This window comes from Elephas maximus, chromosome 4 (genome assembly GCF_024166365.1).
Source record: "Elephas maximus indicus isolate mEleMax1 chromosome 4, mEleMax1 primary haplotype, whole genome shotgun sequence".
Lineage (NCBI taxonomy): Eukaryota > Metazoa > Chordata > Mammalia > Proboscidea > Elephantidae > Elephas > Elephas maximus.
The window spans coordinates 143,994,329-144,017,403 of record NC_064822.1 but is presented as its reverse complement, the minus strand read 5'-3'; the positions used below and the strand labels follow the sequence as shown (position 1 = coordinate 144,017,403).

The window sequence follows — 23,075 nt, the reverse complement described above, 5'->3', positions numbered from 1 at the left end:
TAAGGTCTTCACTGGAGAATTCTACCAAACTTTCAGAGAAGAGTTAACACCACTATCATTAAAGATACTTCAGAACATAGAAAAGGATGAAATACTCCCAAACTCATTCTATGAAGCCAGCATATCCCTGATATGAAAACCAGATAAAGACACCACAAAAAAAGAAAATTACAGACCCATGTTCCCATGAACTTAGGTGTAAAAATTCTTAACAAAATTCTTGCCAATATGACTCAACAACATATCAAAAAAATAATTCACCATGACCAAGTGGGATTCTGCCCCCACATGTCTGTCAATTTGTCGTACTCTGGGGGCTTGCATGTTGCTGTGATGCTGGAAGCTATGTCACTGGTATTCAGATACCAGCAGGGTCACCTGACAGGTTTCACCTGACCTTCCAGATTAAGACAGACTAGGAAGAAGGACGTGGCAGTCTACTTCTGAAAAGAATTAGTCAGTGAAACCCTTATGAATAGCTGTGGAACATTGTCTGATATAGTGCCATTCATCTATGCCAAGAAATTTGGAAGACAGCTACCTGGCCATGCAACTAGAAAAGATCCATATTTATGCCTATTCCCAAGAAAGATGATCCAACCGAATGCAGAAATTATCAAACAATATTATTAATATCCCATGTAAGCAAACTTTTGCTGAAGATCATTCAAAAGCAGCTGAAGCAGTATATCAACAGGGAACTGCCAGAAATTCAGGCCAGATTCAGAAGATGGTGTGGAACCAGGGATATCATTACTGATGTCACATGGATCCTGGCTGAAAGCAGAGGATAATAGAATGTTTACCTGTGTTTTATTGACTATGTAAAGGCATTTGACTGTGTGGATCATAACAAATTATGGATAACATTATGAAGAATGGGAATTCCAAAACTTTTCATTGTGCTCATGAGGAACCTATGAGTAGATCAAGGGGCAGTTGTTCAGACAGAACAAAGGGGTACTGAGTGGTATAATGCCAGCAAGGGTATGCGTCAGGGTTATATCCTTTCACTATACCTATTCAATCTGTATGCTGAGCAAATAATCTTAGAAGGTGGTCCATTTGAAGAACAGAGCATCAGGATTGGAGGAAGATTCATTAACAACCTGCGTTATCCAGATAACACAACCTTGCTGACTGAAAGTGAAGAGCACTTGAAGCACTTACTGATGATGAAGATCAAAGATCACAGCATTCAGTATAGATTACACCTCAACATAAAGAAAACAAAAAGCCTCACAACTGGACCAATAAGCCACATCATGATAAATGGAGAAAAGATTGAAGATGTCAAGGATTTCATTTTACTTGGATCCACAATCAACATCCATGGAAGTAGCAGTAAAGAAATCAAAACATGCATTGCACTGGGGGCAACTCTGCTGCAAAACACCTCTTTAAACGGCTGAAAAACAAAGATGTCACATTGATCTACAGATGCAATGCAATCCTGATGCAAATTCCAATGGCATTTTTTAATAAGATGGAGAAACAAATCACCAACTTCATATGAAGGGAAGAAGGCCCCAGATAAGTAAAGTATTACTAAAAAAGAGCAAAGTGGGAGGCCTCACACTACCTGATTTTAGAACATATTATCCCACCACACAGTCAAAACAGCCTGGTACTTGTACAACAGATACACAGATCAATGGAACAGAATTGAGAATCCAGACGTAAATCCACCCGTATCAGAGCAGCTGATATTCTACGAAGGGCCAAAATCTGTTAAATAGGGAAAAGACAGTCTCTTTAACAAATGGTGCTGGCATAACTGTATATCCATCTGCAAAAAAATGAAACAAGACCCATACCTCACACCATACACAAAAACTAACTCAAAATGAATCAAAAACCTAAATCTAAAATGATAAAGATCATGGAAGAAAAAAATACAGACAACACCAAGAGCCCTAATACATGGCATAGCAGCATACAAAGCATTACTAACAATGAACAAACGCCAGAAGAGATACTACCTAACTGGGAGCTCCTAAAAATCAAACACTTATGCTTATCCAAAGACTTCACCAAAAGAGTATAGGAATTACCTACAGATTGAGAAAAAGTTTTTGCCTGCGATAAATCTAATCAGCTTCTGTTCTCTAAAATCTACATAATACTTCAAAATCTGAACAACAAAAAGACAAATAACCCAATTAAAAAATGGGCAAAGATATGAACAGACACTTTACCAGAGAAGACATTTAGGCGGTTAACAGATACATGAGAAAATGCTCATGATCATTAGCCATTAGAGAAATGCAAATCAAAACTACAATGAGATACCATCTCACTCCAACAAGGCTGGCATTAATCAAAAAAACACAAAATAATAAATGTAGGAGAGGTTGTGGAGAGACTGGAACACTTATACACTGCTGGTAGAAATGTAAAATGGTACAACCACTTTGGAAATTGATTTGGCACTTCCTTAAAGAGCTAGAAATAGAACTACCATACGATCCAGCAATCCCACTCCTTGGAATATATTCTAGAGAAATAAGAGCCTTTACATGAACAGATACGTGCATACCCATGTTCGTTGCAGCACTGTTTACAATAGCAAAAAGATGGGAGCAATCAAGGTGCCCATCAATGGATGAATGGATAAATAAATCATGGTATATACACATAATGGAATATTATGCAATGATTAAGAACAATGATGAATCTGTGAAATATCTCATAACATGGAGGAATCTGGAAGCTTTATGCTGACTGAAATTTGTTGCAAAAGGACAAATATTGTATGAGACCACTGTTATAAGAACTCTAGACATGGTTTAAACACAGAAGAAAATATTCTTTGATGGTTACAAGGGTGGGAGGGAGAGGGGTATTTACTAATTAGATGGAAGACAAGAACTCTTTTAGATGAAGGGAAAGATAACACACAATACAGGAGAGGTCAGCACAACTGGACTAAACAAAAAGCAAAGAAGTTTCCTGAATACAATGGAATCCTTCAAAGCCCAGAGCAGCAGGGATAGGGGTCTGGGGACCATAGTTTTAGGGGACATGAAGGTCAATCGGCATAACAAGTTGTATTAAGAAAACATTCTGCATCCCACTTTGTTGAGTGGCATCTGGGGTCTTAAATGCTAGCAAGCGGCCATCTAAGATGCATCGATTGTTCTCAACCTACCTGGGGCAAAGGAGAATGAAGAACACCAAAGATACAAGGTAAATATGAGCCCAAAAGACAGAAAGGGCCACATAAATCAGAGATTACATTAGCCTAAGACCGGAAGAACGAGATGGTGCCCAACTACAACTAATGACTGCCCTGACAAGGAACACAACAGAGAAGCCCTGATGGAGCAGGAGAACAGTGGGATGCAGACCTCAAATTCTTGTAAAAAGACCAGGCTTTGGTCTGACTGAGACTAGAGGGACCCCAGGGGTCATGATCCCTGGACCTTCTATTAGCTCAAGACTGTAACCATTCCTGAAGCCAACTCTTCATACGGGGATTGGACTGGACTATAAGACAGAAAATGATACTGGTGAGGAGTGAGCTTCTTGGCTCAAGTAGACACATGAGAGTATGTGGGCAGCTCCTGTCTGGAGGTGAGATGAGAAGACAGAATGGGACTGGAGCTGGTTGAATGGATACAGGGAATAAAGGGTGGAGAGGAGCAGTGTGCTGTCTCATTGGGAGGAGAGCAGCTAGGAGGACGTAGCAAGGTGTGTACAAGTTTTTGTATGAGACACTGATCTGATTTGTAAACTTTCACTTAAAGTACAATAATAAATAAATAAATAAACAAAATTAGGCCCCATAGTTATGTCCCTGTGCTTTCTTCTAAGAATTTTATAGTTTAAGGTTTAACATTTAGGTCTTTGATCCATTTTGAGTTAGTTTTTGTGTATGGTGTGAGCTGTGAGTGCTGTTTATTTTTTCTGCAAGTGGATATCCAATTTTGCCACCATCATGTGTTGAAAGACTGATTCAATTTTTCCCCCACTGAATCGACTTTGACCCCTTGTGGAAAATCAGTTGTCCAAAGCTGAATAGATTTATTTCTGGGTTCTCAATTCTATTCTCAAGTCAAAGACACTCAATTCTTTGTGCCTATCATTGAACCAACAAACCCGGGTGGTGCAGTGGTTAAGAGCTACAGCTGCTAACCAAAGCGTCGGCAGTTTGAATCCACCAGGCATTTCTTGGAAATTCTATGGGGCAGTTCTTACTCTGTCGTATATGTTCGCTACGAGTTGGAATCAACTCGACAGCAGTGGGTTTATCATTGAACCAATACCAGACTGTTTTGATTACTGTAGCTGTTATGGATTGAATTTTGTTCCCCACAAAAAAATGCGTGTCAACTTGGCTAGCCCATGGTTCTCAGTACTGTATGATTAGCCTCCATTTTGTCATCCGATGTGATTTTCCTTTGTGTTATAAATCCTACCTCTAAGATGTCAATGATGTGGGGTTAGCCACAGTTACATTAATGATGCAGGAGTCAATCTACAATATTAAGTTGTGTCTTAATCCATTTTGACATATAAAAGAGAGAAATGGGCAGAAAGATGTGGGGGACCTCATTACCACACAGCAAGATGAGCCACGGGCACATGAAGTGTTTGGACCCAGGGTACCTGCGCTGAGAAGCTTCTAGGCCAGGGCAAAATTGATGACAAGGATCTCCCCTCAGAATCGACAGGGAGAGAAAGCTTTCCCCTGGAGCTGGCACCCTGAATTTGGACTTCTAGCTTCCTAGATTGTGAGAAAATAAATTTGTCTTTGGTAAAGCCATCCACTTGTTATATTTCTGTTATAGCAGCTGTAGACAACTAAGAATTTCGTTCTTGAAGACTGGGGTGCTGCTCTAACAGATACCTAAAATGTACAAGCTGTTTTAAATCTGTGAATGGATAGAGGCTGGAAGAGTTTTAAAGTGCCTAACAGTAAAAGCCTAGATTGCCTTGAAGAAACTATTGGTGGATTTATGGACATCAAAGACAATTCTGGTGAGGACTCAGAAGGAAGTGAGGAGAGTTGTTACACTGGAGACAGTGTAGACAGTGAGAAGCAGCAGCAAAGGAACGGCAACAGCAGAAATAGGAGATAAGCACCAGACAGCACTGGAGCCAACCCACTGAACGAGAGAGGGGAGTGCCTTTGCTCAGGAGGCCTCCTGGTGAAGTAGGGTGCCTCTAGGCACTTATCAGTGGAGCAAGGCTTGCCGACCCACAGAGCAAGAGAGCTGTGTTCCTTCAGGCCAAAATTTACTGGCAGAGTGGAGTGTCTCCACGTCCTTATCAGTGGAGCTAAAGAGCTTTGGAACACTTGCCCCAGCAGGACAAATGTGGGTAGTGAGGCCTGAGGGGCCGAGAGGCCAGGGAATGAGGAAACAGAAGCTGAAGAGTCAAAGAACACAGGAAACAGAGCTGCCTCAGTCTCAAAGGGCAGGGGCACAACCTCTGGGGCTTCAAAGGGTAAAGTCACCACTCAGATGGATTAGGAGAATGGCACCGCCCAAATGCTAGGAAGCAGTGTTGCCATTTCGGTGGGCCTGGAAGGCAAAGCTGAAGCCCAGGACCAAGGGGCTTCCACTCAGAATCCCGAGAGTGTGGCCAATACCTAGAGTCGGGAGGGCAGGACCATTGTCTAAATGTTCTCAGAGAACAGAGGATTATTTTCAAACCTTGAGGGCTAATGTAATGTGTTCTGTTGACTTGCTTGGTGCCTGTTGTCCCTTTCCCTCCAGTTTCTCCCATTTGTAATGGAAATGTCTAGCTTTGCCTGTTCCACCATTGTACTTCAGAAGCAGATAACTTGTATTCTGGATTTTACAAATGAAAGGAATATTTGGATTTTGGACATGGAGTTGATTTAAGACTTTTGCTATGATATTATGGGGCAAATGTGTTTTACATGTGCCAAAGACGTGAATTTTTGGTGCCAAACAGTGGAATGTTATGTATTGAATTGTGTTCCCCCCAAAGAAATGTGTGTCAACTTGGCTAGTCCGTGATTCCCAGTATAGTGTGATTGTCCACCATTTTTCATCATGTGTGGTTTTCCTATGTGTTGTGAATCCTACCTTTTATAATGTTAATGAGGTGGGATTAGAGGCAGTTATGTTAATGAGGCAGGATTCAATCTACAATATTAGGTTGTGTCTTAAGTCAATCTCTTTTGAGATGTAAAAGAGAGAAGCAAGCAGAGACATGTGGGACCTCATTACCACCAAGCAAGAAGAGCCAGGAGCACAAGAGGCATTTGGACCCCCAGGATCCCTGCACAGAGAAGCTCCTAGATCAGGGGAAGGTTGATTACAAGGACCTTCCCCCAGAGCCAACAGATGGAGAAATCCTTCTCCTGGAGCTGGCACCCTGAATTCAGACTTCTAGCCTCCTAGACTGTGAGATAATAAATTTCTCTTTGTTAAAGCCATCCACTTGTGATATTTTTGTATAGCAGCCCTAGATAACTAACCCCATAAACTAGGACAGTAGCTATATAGTATGTTCTGAGATTGGGAAGTGTGAGGCCTCCTACTTTGTTCTTCTTCAATGTTGCTTTTGCTCTTCAGGGACTTTTTCTTTTCCATATAAAGTTGTTGGTTAGGTTTTCCATTTCAGTAAAGAATGCTGTTAGAATTTTGATCAGGATTGCATTGTATCTATAGGTCACTTTGAGTAGTATTGATATTTTCCAATATTAAGTCTTCTACTCCATGAATATGAAATGTTCTTCTATTTATGTTGTCTCTTTCAGGAGCCCTGGTGGTGCAGTAGAGCTCACCTACTAATCAAAAGTTCAGAAGTTTGAATATCAGCCACTCCTTGGAAACTCTATGGGGACAGGTCTACCCTGTCCTATAGTATAGCTATGAGTCAGAATCAACTCAATAGCAACAGGTTTTTGGTTTTAGCACTGTTTTATAGTTTTTATCATATAAGTCCTTTACATCTCTAAAAAGGTTTATTAAATTTTTTCTCATCTTGGGGACTACCATAAATGGTATTATTTTTTTCTTTTCAGATTTCTCCTTGTTAGTGTAAAGGAGTTCAACTGACTTTTGTGTGTTGATCTTGTACCCTGAAATGTTGCTGAAATTTTCTATTAGATTCAGCAGCTTTCTTGTGGAATCTTTGAGATCCTCTACGTATAGAGAATCTCATGTCGTCTATGAATGGAGATAGTTTTACTTCTTCCTTTACAATTTGGATTGAATCGACTTGACAGCACTGGGTTTGGTTTGGTTTTTGGTTTACAATTTGGATATCATTCATTTCGTTTTCTTGCCTTATTGCTGTGGATAGGACTTACAGTACAATATTGCATAAGAGTAGTGATAGTGGGCCTCCTTATCTCATCTGTCCTCAAGGGGAAAGCTCTCACTCTTTCTCCATTGAGTAAAATGCAGAGTACTCATTTTGCATATATGCCCATAATTATGTTGAAGAATTTCCCTTCTATTCCTATGTCGCTGAGAGCATTGGATTTTATCAATTGCCTTTTCTGTGTCAGTTAGATAATCGTGTGGTTCTTTTCCTTTGTTTTATTTATGTATTGAATTACATTGATTGATTTTCTAACGTTGAACCACACTTGCATACCTGGTATAAATCGTAGTTGGTCATGGTGTATAATTTTCTTAATATGTTGTTGAATTCTGTTCACTAGAATTTAGTTGAGAATTTTTGTGCCTATTTTTTTTTTTTTTATATATTCATGGGGGCTATTTTTATTGGTCTTAGTTTTCTTTTCTTGGGAAATCTTTACCTGGCTTTGGTCTCAGGGTGATGCTGGCTTCTTAGAATTAGTTAGGGAATATTCCTCCCTCTTGTATGTTTTGAAACAGTTTCAGTAAAGTTGGTATCACTCTTCTCTAAATATTTGGTAAAATGCCCCAATGAAGCCATCTGGGTCAGGGCTTTTTTTTTTTTTTTTTGGGGGGGGGTAGTATTTTGATGATCTCTTTAATCTCTTCTTTTGTTACGGGTCTGTTTAGATTTTCTACTTCTATTTGTGTTAGTTTAGGTAGGTTGTGTGTTTCTAGGAATTTGTGCATTTTATCTAGGTTTTCAAATTTGTTGGCATACCATTTTTTATAGTAATCTGTTATGATCAACTTTATCTCAGATCTGTTTTAATGTCTCCATTTGCATTTCTTATTTTTGTTATTTGAATTTTCTCATTTTTTTTAACTCTGTCTAGCCAGTGGTTTGTCTCTTTTATTGAGCCTTTTGAAGAATCTTATTCATTCTTATGTTTTTGTGTTCCCTATTTCATTTATTTCTACTCTGATCTTTATTATTTCCTTTATTCTGGTCTTCTTTGGTCTTTGATAATCTTTTGCTCTTACTTTTTTATTTGTTCAATTATCAAGTTAGGTTATTGATTTGGGATCTTTCTTTTTTTTTTAAATGTAGGCATTCATTGCTATGAATTTCCCTCCAAGCACGGCTTTCACTGTATCCAAAGGGTTTTGGTATATTATGTTTTCACTTTCATTTTATTCTAAATATTTTTTAATTTCACTTTTAATTTCTTCTATGACCCAATAGTTTTTTAGTATTGTGTTATTTAGGTTTTTTTTTTTTTTTTCATATTCTTCCTTTTATTGATTTCTAGCTTCATACTTCTATGGTCAAAGAAGATGCTTTGTATGATTTTAGTATTTTTAAATTTATTGAGGTTTGCTTTGTGGAGTAAAGTGTGGACTGTTCTGGAGAATGTGTCAGAATGCATATCATGATGCTGTTGGGTGTTGTATTCTATAAATATCTGTTAGGTACAGTTTGTTAGTAGTGTTTTTCAGGGCTTCTATTTCTTAATTGATTTCCTTTCTAGTTGTTCTATCCATCATTAAATGTGGTGTATTAAAGTCTACTTTTATTATTGTATATATGTCTATTTTTCTCTTTAAGAATTTGCTTTATGAAATTTGGGGCACCTAAATATTTGTAACTGTTATGTCTTCTTATTTAATTGATGCTCTTATCATTATATAATGTCCTTCTTAGTCATTAATAATGGATTTTAAAGTCTATTTTGTCAGGTATTAATATTACCAATTCCTGTTCTCTTTTGGTTACTGTTTGCTTGATATCTTTTTTCCATCCTTTGATTTTTACCGTATTTATGTCTTTTTTTTTTTTTTTTTACTGGATTATGTCTTTGTGCCTAAAGTGTGTTTTGTAGACAATATATGGATGCATCATGGTTTCTTATCCATTCTGCCACTTTCCGTCTCTTGACTGGAGCATTTAATCCATTTGCATTCATTGTAATTATCAATAGGGAAAAATTTACTACAGCCGTTTTGTTACACTTGTTTTTTGTGGTGCTAATGGATTTATGAGTCAGAATCTACTCGCTGGCACTGGGTTTTAATGAATTCTTTGTTCTTCACTTTCTGTGCTGATATACTTTCGTATATGGATTTTTTCCTTTATTGTTGTTTTTGTGTTTACTGAGTCTTTTTGTTTTTATTCTTTTTTGGTGAATATATTTATTAATTTTCTTTGTAGTTAACATGAGGTTTACATTTAACATTCAACATTTAGAACAGTCTGTTATAACTTGAAACTACCTTCACTTCCTCAACATATGAAAATTTTATATCTACGCTGTTCATTCCCCCTTTTGTTTTGATGTCACTGCCAATTACATCTTTGTATCTCAAATTCCTGTAATCTATTTTTAAGTTTATTTTATGAATATGTGTATTCAGGTGACTATCATGCTTCTTCACCTCAGGCTGTTGTCTGATATTGTTTTTCTTTCTGAAAGACTCCTGTTATAGATTGAACTGTGTCCTCCAAAAATGTGTGTCAACTTGGTTAGGCCATAATTCCCAATATTGTGTGGTTGTCCACCATTTTGTCATTTGATGAGATTTTTCTATGTGTTGTAAATGCTACCACATGATATTAATGAATTAGCAGCTGTTATATTGATGAGATCTACAAGATGGGATAGTGTCTTAAGCCAGTCTCTTTTGAGACATGGAGGAGAGAAGCAAACAGATAGACATGGGGATCTCATACCACCAGGAGGGCAGTTCAGGGAGTAGAGGGCATCCTTTGGACCTGAGGTTCCTATGCTGGGATGCTCCCAGACCAAGAGAAGACTGATGACAAGGACCTTCCTCCAGAGCGGATGGATAGAGAGGACTTTCCCCTGGAGCCACACCCTAAATTCCTGGCAGACTGTAAGAGAGTAAACTTCTCTTTGTTAAAGGCATCCACTTGTGGTATTTCTGTTAAAGCAACATTAGATCACTAAGGCAACTCCCTTTAATATTTATTGTAGGTCTGGTCTGTTTGTTACATTGCTGTTGTTGGTTCCGACTCATAGCAACCCTATGTACAACAGGACAAAACACTGCCCCGTCCTGTACTATCCTCACAATTGTTGTTGTGCTTAAGCCTATTGTTGCAGCCACTGTGTCAATCCATCTCATTGAGGCTCTTCTTCTTTTTTGCTAACTCTCTACCAAGCATGATGCCTTTCTCCAGGGACTGATCCCTTTTGACAACATGTCCAAAGTCTGTGAGATGTAGTCTCACCATCCTTGCTTTTAAGGAACATTCTGATTGTACTTCTTCCAAGACAGATTTGCTTGTCCTTTTGGCAGTCCATGGTATATTCAATATTCTTCGCCAACACCACAATTCAGAGGTGTCAATTCTTCTTTGGTCTTCCTTATTCATTGTCCAGCCTTCTCATGCATATGATGCAATTGAAAATACCATGTTTGGATCAGGCACACCTTAGTCTTCAAGGTGTCGTCTTTGCTTTTCAACACTTTAAAGAGGTCTTTTGCAGCAGATTTGACCAATGCAACATGTCTTTTGATTTCTTGACTGCTGCTTCCATGAGTGTTGACCGTGGAACCAAGTAAAATGAAACCCTTGACAACTTCAGTCTTTTCACTGTTTATCATGATGTTGCTTATTGGTTCACCTGTGAGGATTTTTGCTTTCTTTATTTGAGATGTAATCCATATGGAAGGCTGTGGTTGAGATTCTTGGGTTAAAATCTTTTCATTTCTCATAATATTTCAGAAATTTTCTGCCATTATTTCTTCACAAATCCTCTCTTTACCTTTTTTCTTTTCCTCTTCTGGAACTTCTAATATCTGTGTATTATTCTTCTTGATGGTATCCCAAATAACCCATAGGCTTTCTTCATTTTTCTTCAATCTTTTGTTCTGTTTGTTCCTCATACAGAGTAATACCAAAGATTTTGTCCTCTATTTTTCTGAGTCTTCCTTCCATTATTTCAATTCTACTTCTATGTCATTCTGTTAAGTCATTTCTCTTATTATTAAGCTTCTGAATTTCTAGTTTTTGTTTTTAAGGATTCTATTTCTTCATTGAATTTGTCTTTTTGTTCTTGTATTGTTTTCCTGAATTCTTCTAGACTGTTTTCCTTGGCCTTTTTGAGGAGACTTAATACTTGTCTCTTGAAATCTTCAGGTAGCACCATTATCTGTTCTCCCTCATAGACATTTTCTGTCCCTTTATTTTGTTCATTTTTTTGAGCCATTTTTTCTTATCTCTTCCTATGATGCGTAATTGAGTGCAGTCTTTGCAAAATTAAGGTTTTATTTTATTTATTTACATATTTTTATTGTATGTTTGTTTTTCATTGTTTTCTTTTTGTTTATTTCGATATACCAAAAGCCTACCTTCTTCCCTTTCTCTTTAGATTGCTTCTCTTCCTTTTTTTTTATTTCAGTTGTTGTTTGGTGTTATTGTTCTATGTATGACTCTGATGCTGCTGCTTGGTTGGGTGTGATTTCCTCTCACTGATGAGTATGGTGGGTTGCACACACATGGTAGTCCTGTGTCATTAGGTGTGTATGTCTTCCCTTAGAGGATTGTGTGGAAGTGCAAGAGCAGGTCTCTTCACTGATGTGAGGTACCAGGTGTTAGGTGGGTAGGATCCCTCTGTAGCACTTGAGGTGTAGTACAGTCCCTCCGAGTTGTCACAATCAGTTAGTGTGGCCCCTAATTTCTTTTCAGGTTTGTTTACACAGTGTCTCTGCCTCCAGCTGTGTTTTCTATGAAGTTACCTTCATGGCTTCTCACTCAGGGATGATGCTTGCTGCTAGGCCAGCAGGCAGGTCACAGATCCATGACTCTCCATGTACTTAGTTTCTCAAAAGTTTGTTGTAGGAGGTCATTATGGTGTGTCTGTCTAAATCATCATCTTAACCAGAAGTCAAAGCTCATGTTCTTAAGAAACATGTTTATGCATTTTACTGAATTTAGTAAGAAGTTTTGTATGCAGACTAGATTCAGAATTTTCTCTTTGAGCCACAAAATTGACTTCATATTACAAAATTTTGCATAAAAACTCTACTCTCATTCACCTAAAAATTATAAAGGTTAAAATTTAAAATAAGTATTTACTGGTATGCCTTAAATGTAGGGCTGTGTACATAATATTGAAAAAAAATTAGACTAGCTACCTGTTGCCACCTGGATGGATTAATTAAGTTTCATATACTTGAATGTTACTATTAACCCCATCAACCAAGTAGTTGGAATTAAGCCTTGAAAATCATTAGGACTGAGCCAAACAAAGAAGACATTCTAGGTGGAAATGAAGTCACAGAGGTAGAGGAACATCAGGCCACGAAGCTCCTTATTTGCAGTTCACATTTTACCCTGAGGATGAAGGCAAAGAAATAAAAACATTTAAGCCAAGAAGCAACATCATTAGACCATGTAAAAATGGCATGGCAGTGGTGTCTGACCTCCTCTAACTTCACTAGAGGGTAGGAGAATCACGATCAACAGCCCAAGGTGGATTCTTATGAGGCAGAGGCCAGACATACCTCCTATCTCTGCGATCTTTACCCATTCCGACACCAACCATCCCTCCCATGGCACTCTCTACTTCTCTGCTGGGTTTGAAATTCATTGCAAAGGTCACACAGAACTCACAGGCAATACTCACGATTATGGGGTTTATTAGAGGAGTAACAGGTAACAGTTCAGGCTCAGGTACACGCAGTATACAGTTCTTCCACCAGGACAGCCTCTTTTCATCTGTTTGCAGGCACATCCCTGCCTGACCCTAGGCCTCTGTCTTCCTCAGGAAAGTGTTACAAAGTTACAAAGCTCTTTTAGCTCCTGCCAATAAGTCCCCAGAGACACCTCAAACACTCAGCTTTCTCGACCGTGGGCCAGAAAGCCCACTGCATGTTTTCCTGCTGGTCTCTCCTGCCACGGCTTCCCACCGTCTTCAGGGTTACAACTTTCTCTCTGTCGTGGTCTCTGGTCCGGGAGCTTCTCAGAGCAGGGATTCAAGAAAGTGCTGTCTGTTCCTTGGTGGTGGGGGTCCTGTCTTTGCTCTGGAATTAGCTGTCTTTTAAGGCAAAGCTGACCAATCCCCTTGATGGGTCACAGTTGCCTTATTTGCACAGTCCCACCCAATCACTTGGGTGGGAGTTACAAGACCGTGACTACAAAGCCACACTGACATTTAAAATTATTTCTTGGGCATCAGGATGGGAAATAAATAAGTAAGAGAAAAGACCAACAGCGAGATAATGGGTTAGGCCATTAAGTGAGAGTAAGAGTGAAGGAGTTTTCAAGGATGATCGTAGATTTCTGTAGAAAGTGGTGGCATTCCCGAATCAAGTAATGCAAAAGGGAGAGTTGATTTGTGGGTGGACGTGCTATGAGTTGGAATTGGCTTGAAAGCAACAGGTTTGGTTTTTTGGTTTATGGTGACTAGGGATAATATGATGATTCATCCTGGATATATTACTTTTTAATTAATTTTTGTATGTATAAAACCAAAAACCAAACTCACTGCCGTCAAGTCGATTGCGACTCATGGCGACCCTATAGGATAGAGTAGAACTGCCCTATAGAGTTCCCAAAGAGTGCCTGGCAGATTTGAACTGCCAACCTTTTGGTTAACAGCTGTAGCACTTAACCACTACGCCACCAGAGTTTTCTTTGTATATATAAAACCTGTTGCCGTACCAAACCCAGTGCCGTCGAGTCAATTCTGACTCATAGCAACCCTATAGGACAGAGTAGACCTGCCCCATAGAGTTTCCAAGGAACGCTTATACATATAATTTTTAAAGTCAAGAAATGTCAAGATGGTACAAATCTCAACACACACACACAAAAACAAAATCCTTGCCTACCTCTTACATTGAGTTTCTTTCCCATTTCCCTGAGATACTTACTTTCCACCATTTTAGCTATTACTTCCAGAGTACCTGGCTTGGCAGTTCAAATCCCCCCAGAGACACCTCAGAAGAAAGGCTTGGTGATCCACTTCCAAAACATTGCAGTCATTGAATCAACTTGATGGCAACTTCTTTTTTGGTTGACTATTATTTTTGATATTTTCTTTCTTACTTAAATTTATGTTTTGCTGTTATATTGGGTGAGAATTTTATCTCTTATTTCTTTCCTTTCCCTGCCATCCGTCCTTCCACTATAAAACCAAAAACCAAACCTGTTGTCATCGATTTGATTCCAACTCATAGTGACCCTATAGGACAGAGTAGAACTGCCCCACAGAGTTTTCAAAGAGCACCTGGTGGATTTGGACTGCCTACCTTTTGGTTAACAACTGTAACAATTAACCACTATGCCACAGGGTTTCCTCCTTCCACTACAATTATCTCAAAATGTATAGTCAATCAAATTCAGTGTTTCTATTATTATGACTATATAAATATTTTCCACAGATAATCAAAGTGGTAGTTTACTATGGTAAAAAAAAAAAAGTAGTTTCCTTTTATTGTACCACTTTCTGTTTTTCCAGGGTTTTATTTATTTTTATTTTTTAAAGCTATGGTAAATCTTTCCAACCTCCCCGATCATTTTACCCTTTCAATTCATATGGTCAGTGGTCAAAATGAAACATAACTTATTATTCTTGTTTTTATTTTCTTTGAATTACCCCTCTGTCCTCCCCCTCCAATTTGTACTGGTTTCTCTTTAAGCCTATTTCACTGTTTTAACGGCTGTCATCAAATTTACCTCTACTGTCACTTTGGAAATACAGGGTAAAAAAAGTGATCAAGACTCCTAAATAAGAAAAAGGACCTTTAATGATTAACCTTTGAGAGAAGATGGAGCGCTTATTCTAAACTAAAAACTGGAAGTTAGCTGTTTGCATACAGCTAGCTACTTTTCCAGATTATGAGAAGGTTAGGAAGTTGAAGGACTGCCCATTTAAGGGCTTCTATTTTTTTTTTTTGTAGAAAATCAAGAGGTTTTTTTTTTTTTTCCCCTGTATTTATGGCAGTACTAGCTTTGGAGCCTGGAGGAGAGTGATAAAGGAACAAGTAGAGCTAGGAACAAGTAGAATCAAAGGAATATGGATATTAATATATGAAAAAGACCAAACCAAAACCAAATTCATTGCCATCGAGTCAATTCTGATCCATAACAGCCCTATAGGACAGAATAAAACTCCCCCATAGGGTTTCCAAGGAGCAGCTGGTAGATTTGAACTGCTGCCCTTTCGGTTATCAACTGTCGCTCTTAACCACTGTACCACCAGGGCTCCACTACTCCCTAAATTCAGGACTCTTCATTCCAAGGAGCTTCCCACATTCTCAGGAATTCACACCAGGCCTATGAGGCTCACTTCTGGAGCTGAGTTATCTGAACATTTTCTTCACAAAGTAGGTTATATAAAAAATCTACCAATAAATAATCATCAAAGCTGTTAAGAAGGTAAAATTGTCTCCATATGATTAGTGATGCAATGCATTAGTCATTGTTTAAAATATTACCTATGCCATGATTTTACTCTATTTGCACAAATAGTTGATTTTTCACCATAGTTGTATGTTCAGTGAATTTGTGTGTGTATATATATATGTGTGTGTGTACGTATATATATAATTACTGTATTTTGGTATCTTTTAGTGATACCAAAAGAGCATCTTTCGGTTGCTCTTCTTTTGTGTGAAAATGAGAATAATGATGGTATTTGTTATTTCTTATTTGAAGATTTCCTTACAATTTGGACCTACAGCTACCATTTTACCAAGTTTGTGGTTTATAACTCTACCCATAATTGTACCTATCTGTACTGCCTGATGAACTAATTATATATAATTATATAATAATTATATATTATTATAGAGTTTCAAAATGTACTCCATTGCATTTTCAGAGAGCAAAATGCTTTTGGTTAACCCAAGATATAAGAAGAATTATGACGTATGTGTTGGAGAAACTCATATGAAATCTTGCATGTATTACATGAAAAAAAGGAGTGAATATTTACTTCAAAGAAAGCAGTAACTTTCATATCTTACTATTTTATTTAAATAAAAAGACAATACGTTAAACTGTCTGAATATCTGATCTGGATTTTTATTTATTTCTTGGTTATTTTAATCACAGGCCATGGCACAGAAGGAAGATATGGAAGAGAGAATCACTACCCTTGAGAAGCGTTACCTCAGTGCTCAGAGGGAATCTACCTCCATACATGACATGAACGATAAACTGGAAAATGAGTTGGCAAATAAAGAGGCCATCCTACGGCAGGTTCAGTATCTCTGTCTTGATTTTTTCTGGCCTATGTGTGTGCTCTCACTATTCTCATGAAACACAGAGTAAATAAAACAGGGCGGGTGTGCATTTTTTGGCATTTGGTCATTTTTAAAAATTTAAAATGGAACTGACTAAATAGATGTAATTATCAGTATGAAATTTGCTTTCTAGGAAAATAAAGACTAAATACTGTCTTAATAATAACAAAATTAATGGCTATTATTTATTTTGATTCTAGACGTATACCAGTAATTATAAGGAGTTTATGTGTATTGCCTCACTTAATTCTAAACAATTCCTATGAAGCAGGCATAATTATTATACTGAGGAAACTAGGTTCAAATATGTTAACACTTTCCTGTGGTCACACGGCTGGAAAATGACAGAGCCAATAATGGAAGCCTAAATCTATTTCGCTCTAGGGCCTTACCTCACCCTTACCCACTGCTGTCGAGTTGATTCTGACTTATAGCGACCCTATAGGACAGACTGCTCCATAGAGTTTCCAAGGAGCACCTGGTGGATTTGAACTGCTGACCTCTTGGTTAGCAGCAGTAGCACTTAACCACTATGCTACCAGGATTTCTGGCTCTAGGGCAGGGGTCAGCAAACCATGACTCACAGACCAAGTCTGCTTAGCTGCCTGTTTTTGTAAATAAACTTTTGTTGTAACAAAGCCACTCTCATTCATTTACTCATTGTCTATGACTGCTTTTGCACTGCAGCAGCAGAGCTGAACAGCTGGAACACAGACCATATGGCACACAAAGTCTAATGTGTTAATTATCTAGCCGTTTATAGAAAAAAATTGCTAATGCTATCTCTAAAGCCTGAACTCATAGCCATTATACTATATTCCCGTTCCCCACTGGACTAATACTATGGATTTCAATAATTTACTATCATAGTACATCTGAAGTCTTAGTATTGAGCAGCGTTCCGTTAATTCAAGTTTATGCTCATCAGTCATTTATGTTCTTTTTGCTGCAACTGGTAAGAGTTCTTCTATTTTGTTGACTGTGCTGAATTCCTTTAAGAAATAAAGATAAGTAATATATGAAAGTATGAGGACAATGAGCACTTTGCACATTTAGGTGTGGTAATAGCTGGTTTTAAATTAAAAAAACTCACTGAAGCCTAAAGCCCCTGGTATCTGTTGTTTGCTCTCCTAACTTTGACCCTTTAAATGTCTATTTTACCATTCCTTTTCAGATGGAAGAGAAGAATAGACAGTTACAAGAGCGCCTTGAGCTGGCTGAGCAAAAGTTGCAGCAGACTATGAGAAAGGCTGAAACCTTACCTGAAGTCGAGGCTGAACTGGCTCAGAGAATTGCAGCTCTGACGAAGGTACTGCAATAAAATAATTGATCACCCTAGATACACTTGTAGAAAGAAATGGCACAAGGATAAGACAGAATCTAAAATATTTCCTTTAGACTCTATGAATTTAAGTTTATTTAATCTTTATTACCTTTATCTGACTGTTATTTAGATGAATTTTTCTTATTACAAATATTTCATTGTGCTATTATGAATAACAGACAAAAGAAAGTACTGATCCTCTTGCCTATTTAAACATTAACAAGAACTAACAGAATTTAATGTAGTTATCATAGTTTTTTTATGGTAATATTACAAAATAATCATGAAAGTTAAATTTACAATGATAATTTTAATATCTGCATACATGAAGCATAATCATTTAATAGGCTAAAGTTATTTGGCATTATAAATATAGGAAATATAAGCCATTGATTCCTTTCTACCTATAGTATGATGAAACTTGTGAGAAGTTGGAAGTCAGAGTTGTAGTCTAAAGTCTAAAGCCATTAAATATAAAGTCGTTTACCTAGAAGCAATTTCTTCTGAGCCAATTAAATCAATAACACCCTGAAGAATGTTCAAAATTATATGCCATGTTATGGTGAATAGATTCTAACAATTATCTGCATATTTTAGTATTTCACACTGATTATATTGTTTTAAACGACTATTTTTACCTCATTTTTTACAGATGAATGGTAATGGCATTGCTTCAAAGTGCATATGAATGTTGCTAGCTTCAAAGTCCATAATTTGTCACTTAAAACATGTTTGACTTTTAATATCAATTCAAAAATATACACACATTTTAGTCGTTCACACAAGTATTAATATTTACCAAGTTTACCAGGGCACAGCTATAAGTGTGTAATAGGGGTATGCGAACTACACGTTAAAAATTCTTGCCCGAGGGATTACCTAAAACAACTGATACAGCAGTGAAAAAGATGACACCCAATACCTGCTTCACTGAAAAAGTACATAATTAATGAGGAACAGTAACTGATCCCCCTGTTGGTTAAAATAGAGGAGTTAATCAAGTGGTAAAAACAAGAAGATTTGACAAAATAGAGCAAGATTAGAAAATATTGGAATAGTTGGTTTTCTGTAGGGCGTTGGAGTAACTAGTTGAATAAAACGTTAGCCCGATGAGGGTGAGCTTACAATGTGAATCTTTCGGTAGCCACAAACCACATTTAACAATTAGAATCTTAAAGTTTAGCGCATCAGATGGCAGTGGGCATGTGTGCGAATCAGAACAAATCCATCACCATTACTAGAGAAGGTTTTGAAAGTGCCAGGATGGTAGCATAGTAACATATTCTTCATATATAAAAGGTGCAATATTTTAATTAATATGTCATAAAGTTATTAGTGATAGGAGCATTGTTCTCTTTCATAGATTTCTGACATATCATATTTTCCTTTGATTCAGTCTTGTTTGAATGTGTACGACCTTAAATACACATTGTGAATCTTGCAAATTACTCATTATTCCCATTTTATCTAGTATATTTATAGTATGACTCCTTTTAAATTTAAATGTTAAGTATATTAAAAATTAAAAATACTTGATTTGTGAGTCCAAATCTATTTTTATATAAGACAGCAACACTAGAAAAAAAGACATATTGAGGCAGTTGAATGATTATTTTATTTACATGATTATAATTCACTGTTCTGCCCAGTTTATTTCACTGATTAAGGCTCAACCAACATTTTTAAATAATTTGTAGGCACAGCCTAAGTTACCTTAAATAACTTGCCCCTCTTTTTCCTATCTAATTCAAAACATGGTCCCCATAATCAGGCTTTGTGGGCAATCGTTTTAATGAGACAGACTATTTTATAAAATTTTCCAATTATTCTGCTCATTTTATTAATGGGTGTTGTTGTTGTTAGGTGCTGTGAAGTCAGTTTTGACTCATAGCGACTCCGTGTACAACAGAATGAAACACTTTCTGGTCCTGCACCATCCTCACAATCATTGCTCTGTTTGAGCCCATTGTTGCGGCCACTGTGTCACACCATCTCTTTGAGGGTCGGCCTTTTTTGATGATACTCTACCAAGCATGGTGTCCTTCTCCAGGGACTGATCCCTCCTGACAACATGTCCCAAGTATTTGAGACATATTAATGGGTAGTGCTGGAAAGTATGGGATAGTTGCTTGTCTGTAGAGTGTTGGACTAACTAGTTGAATAAAACATTAGTCTGATTTGAGTAAAATTTCAATTTGGATCCTTTCATAGTCATAGGTCATACCCATAACCCCCTTTGGCAATTTTGAAAATGTATTATTTCTTAAAAAAAAATAATACATTTTCAAAATTGCCAAAGGGGGTTATGGGTATGTATTCCTTAAATTATATAAAAATAGATAAACATATAAGTAGTATTATCTTTTTGCTTATAAACATGTTTTAACGTAGTATAATGTGGATTAGGAAACCCTGGTGGTGTAGTGGTTAAGTGCTACGGCTGCTAGCCAAAGGGTCAGCAGTTCAAATCTGCCAGGCACTCCTTGGAAACTCTACGGGGCAGTTCTTCTCTGTCCTGTAGGGTCTCTATGATTCGGAATCGACTCGACGGCACTGGATTTGTTTTTTTTTTTAATGTAGATTAATATATATATATACACTTAGGTTTTTAATCAGAGGAACATAAAGAATTTTCACAAAGAATTACCTTGTTGATTTACACTAGGTAAAAGGGAAAGCTGGGAGAGTAACATGAAAAATAGTTTCTGTAAAACTTTAGCATAAAATAATCATCAATATTATCCTGAGTAAAACACCAGAAAATATGGACACACAATTTAAAATTCAACAAATACTTGCCCCAAATTACTTTTCATAGATGAGAATGAAACATAATTTGAAATACAGTATTAGATGTATGTGACTTTAAAAATTTCTAAGAATTCTTGATTTAGAATTTTTTTTTTAAATGATCAAAAGTAGTTGTCTCTTCTTTTTTGACCTCCTCCTTTTTATTTTCTCGGGCTCTTACTTTGATACTATATATTCCCTTGTATACACAATGAAAATCATGGTGGCATAGTGGTTAAGTGCTACAGCTGCTAACAAAAAGGTTGGCAGTTTGAGTCCACCTGGGGCTCCTTGCAAGCTCTATGGGGCAGTTCTACTCTGTCCTACGTGGCTGCTGTGAGTCAGATTCGACTTGACAGCAGTGGTTTTTTTAATGGAAACAAAATAATTTCCTCATTTCCCTCCTACCTAATATATTGCAGAAATTCCATTCCCTTTGGACCCTTTTGGTGTCCTCATTTTTTAACATAGTTTTATCCTTCTTACCAAAAAACCAAACCCATTGTCCTTGAGTTAATTCCAACTCATAGAGTATAACTGCAGCACAGGGTCTCAAGGTGTGCCTGGTGAATTCGAACTGCCAATCTTTTGGTTAGCAGCCAAGCTCTCAAGCACTGTGCCACCAGAGTATCCTTAAGAGTCTTCAAATGCTAGAATTCACTTTTTTTCTTATCTCCACCACCTTCTCTTCTGACTGGCTCTGTATCAACAGAATTATTTCAGATATATAATTTTTAGATTCTTCTCCCCATATTTAATTCATCATGAAAGCCCCTTAAATGCTGAGGTTTTTCCCCAATACCCTCCTCCTGCTTTTAACATTTTTATTACATTTGAGTATACCACTCTTTCTTTTGTTCTCCCAAATTTTATGGCTTCAAAGATCTTTAACTTCTTGTTGTCCTGTGTGCCTAAGACCTGTAAAGGATGTCTTTGTAAGCTGCTTTTTCTTTCAACTGAAATTTATTTTCAGTATTTCACTATTCCTGATCATGATAGTCTTTTTCTACTTCTCAACCTTCTTGACTATGCACCGGAGTAAAAAATATATGCTTAGTTTAAACATAAGTTCCACTCTATTTTGAAATGATATTCTTAACAATTCCTCAGACTATTGTTTAGCCTATATAATTTTTTTCTATGTTTATTATCTGCCACCTATTTTTTTTTTCTTCTTTTTAGGTCATCTACACTTTAATTTCTTCTCCAGTTCTGAGTATATCCACACATTTTTCCAAGTCATTTTTTACCTTTATTTTCTCCTCAAAATTTCTTTGTTTGAAATTTTCCTGTATCACATTAATGACTGAAACCAGGATCAACTCCATTCTCTGTTAAGGAGCAAAAACAAACAAACAAAAATTAGATTATTCCTATGTCACCCTTGTGTTTATACCAACTGTTAAAATTATAGTCCTCACAAGGCTGAGATGAACATAAATCAATACTGTTGGTTGAAATTGATCCCAGTGTGTATTTTTAAGAAATGATGTCTGAATTTATTCTTTTATTGCTAAAGCCACATTTTTCTTCTTCTTCACCTTCTAATGTGTACGTAGAAGGCAATGGTGGTTCAGCGGGAGAATCCTTCCCTTTCATGTGAGAGACCTGGGCTTGATTCCCAGGCAATGCTCCTCTGGCACAGCCACAACTTATCTGTCAGTGGAGGCTTGTGTATTGCTGTGATGCTGAATGGGTTTTAGCATAGCTTCCAGAGTAGGATAGACTAGGAAGAAATTCCTGGCAATCTATTTCCATAATCAGCCAATGAAAACCCTAAGATCAAAATGATTTGGGGACTGATTTAACAGCAGTTAACAATGTGTATGTATGTGTGTATATCTACCTATCTACATACCTACATATATCTATCTATCATCTCTCTATCTATCTATCATCTCTCTATCTATCTATCATCTATCTATCCTATCATCTATCTATATCAATCTATCTATCCTATCATCTATCTACCTATCTAATTTATCATCTATCCATCTATCTATCTATCTAATCATCTATCTATCATCTAATCATCTATGGAGTCCTCCCTGGTGACACAGTGGTTAAAGCAATTGACTCCTAACCGAAAGGTAGGCTGTTTGAAACCACCAGCAGCTCCATGGGAGAAAGATGTGACATCTGATTCCATAGAGATTTACAGCCTTGGAAACCCTATGGAGTTGCTATGAGTCAGAATTGACCTGATGGCAGTGGGTTGCTGTTGTTGGTTGTTTTGTATATATGTATATTATAACAGTGAAGCTAATTTAAGGGTTTGAGAAAGTCAAAAATATATATAATGGCTATAATTTTTTTTTTAATTTTGCAAGTATATAAACAATTAACTAATCAAAATTTTGGTTTCCTAATCTTATGATTTATTATGTTTTTTGTTT

The 23,075-nt window shown here is 37.1% G+C and overlaps 1 protein-coding gene across 1 annotated transcript in view; it reads left to right on the top strand.

Moving 5' to 3' along the window:
- PPFIA2 (PTPRF interacting protein alpha 2) overlaps positions 1–23,075 on the top strand; it is a 556,115-nt gene that overhangs the window by 427,746 nt on the left and 105,294 nt on the right. The window contains exons 10-11 of the mRNA XM_049883963.1: positions 16,375–16,521; positions 17,740–17,874. Coding sequence (XP_049739920.1) covers positions 16,375–16,521; positions 17,740–17,874 — 282 coding nt within the window. The remainder of the gene's footprint in view (positions 1–16,374; positions 16,522–17,739; positions 17,875–23,075) is intronic.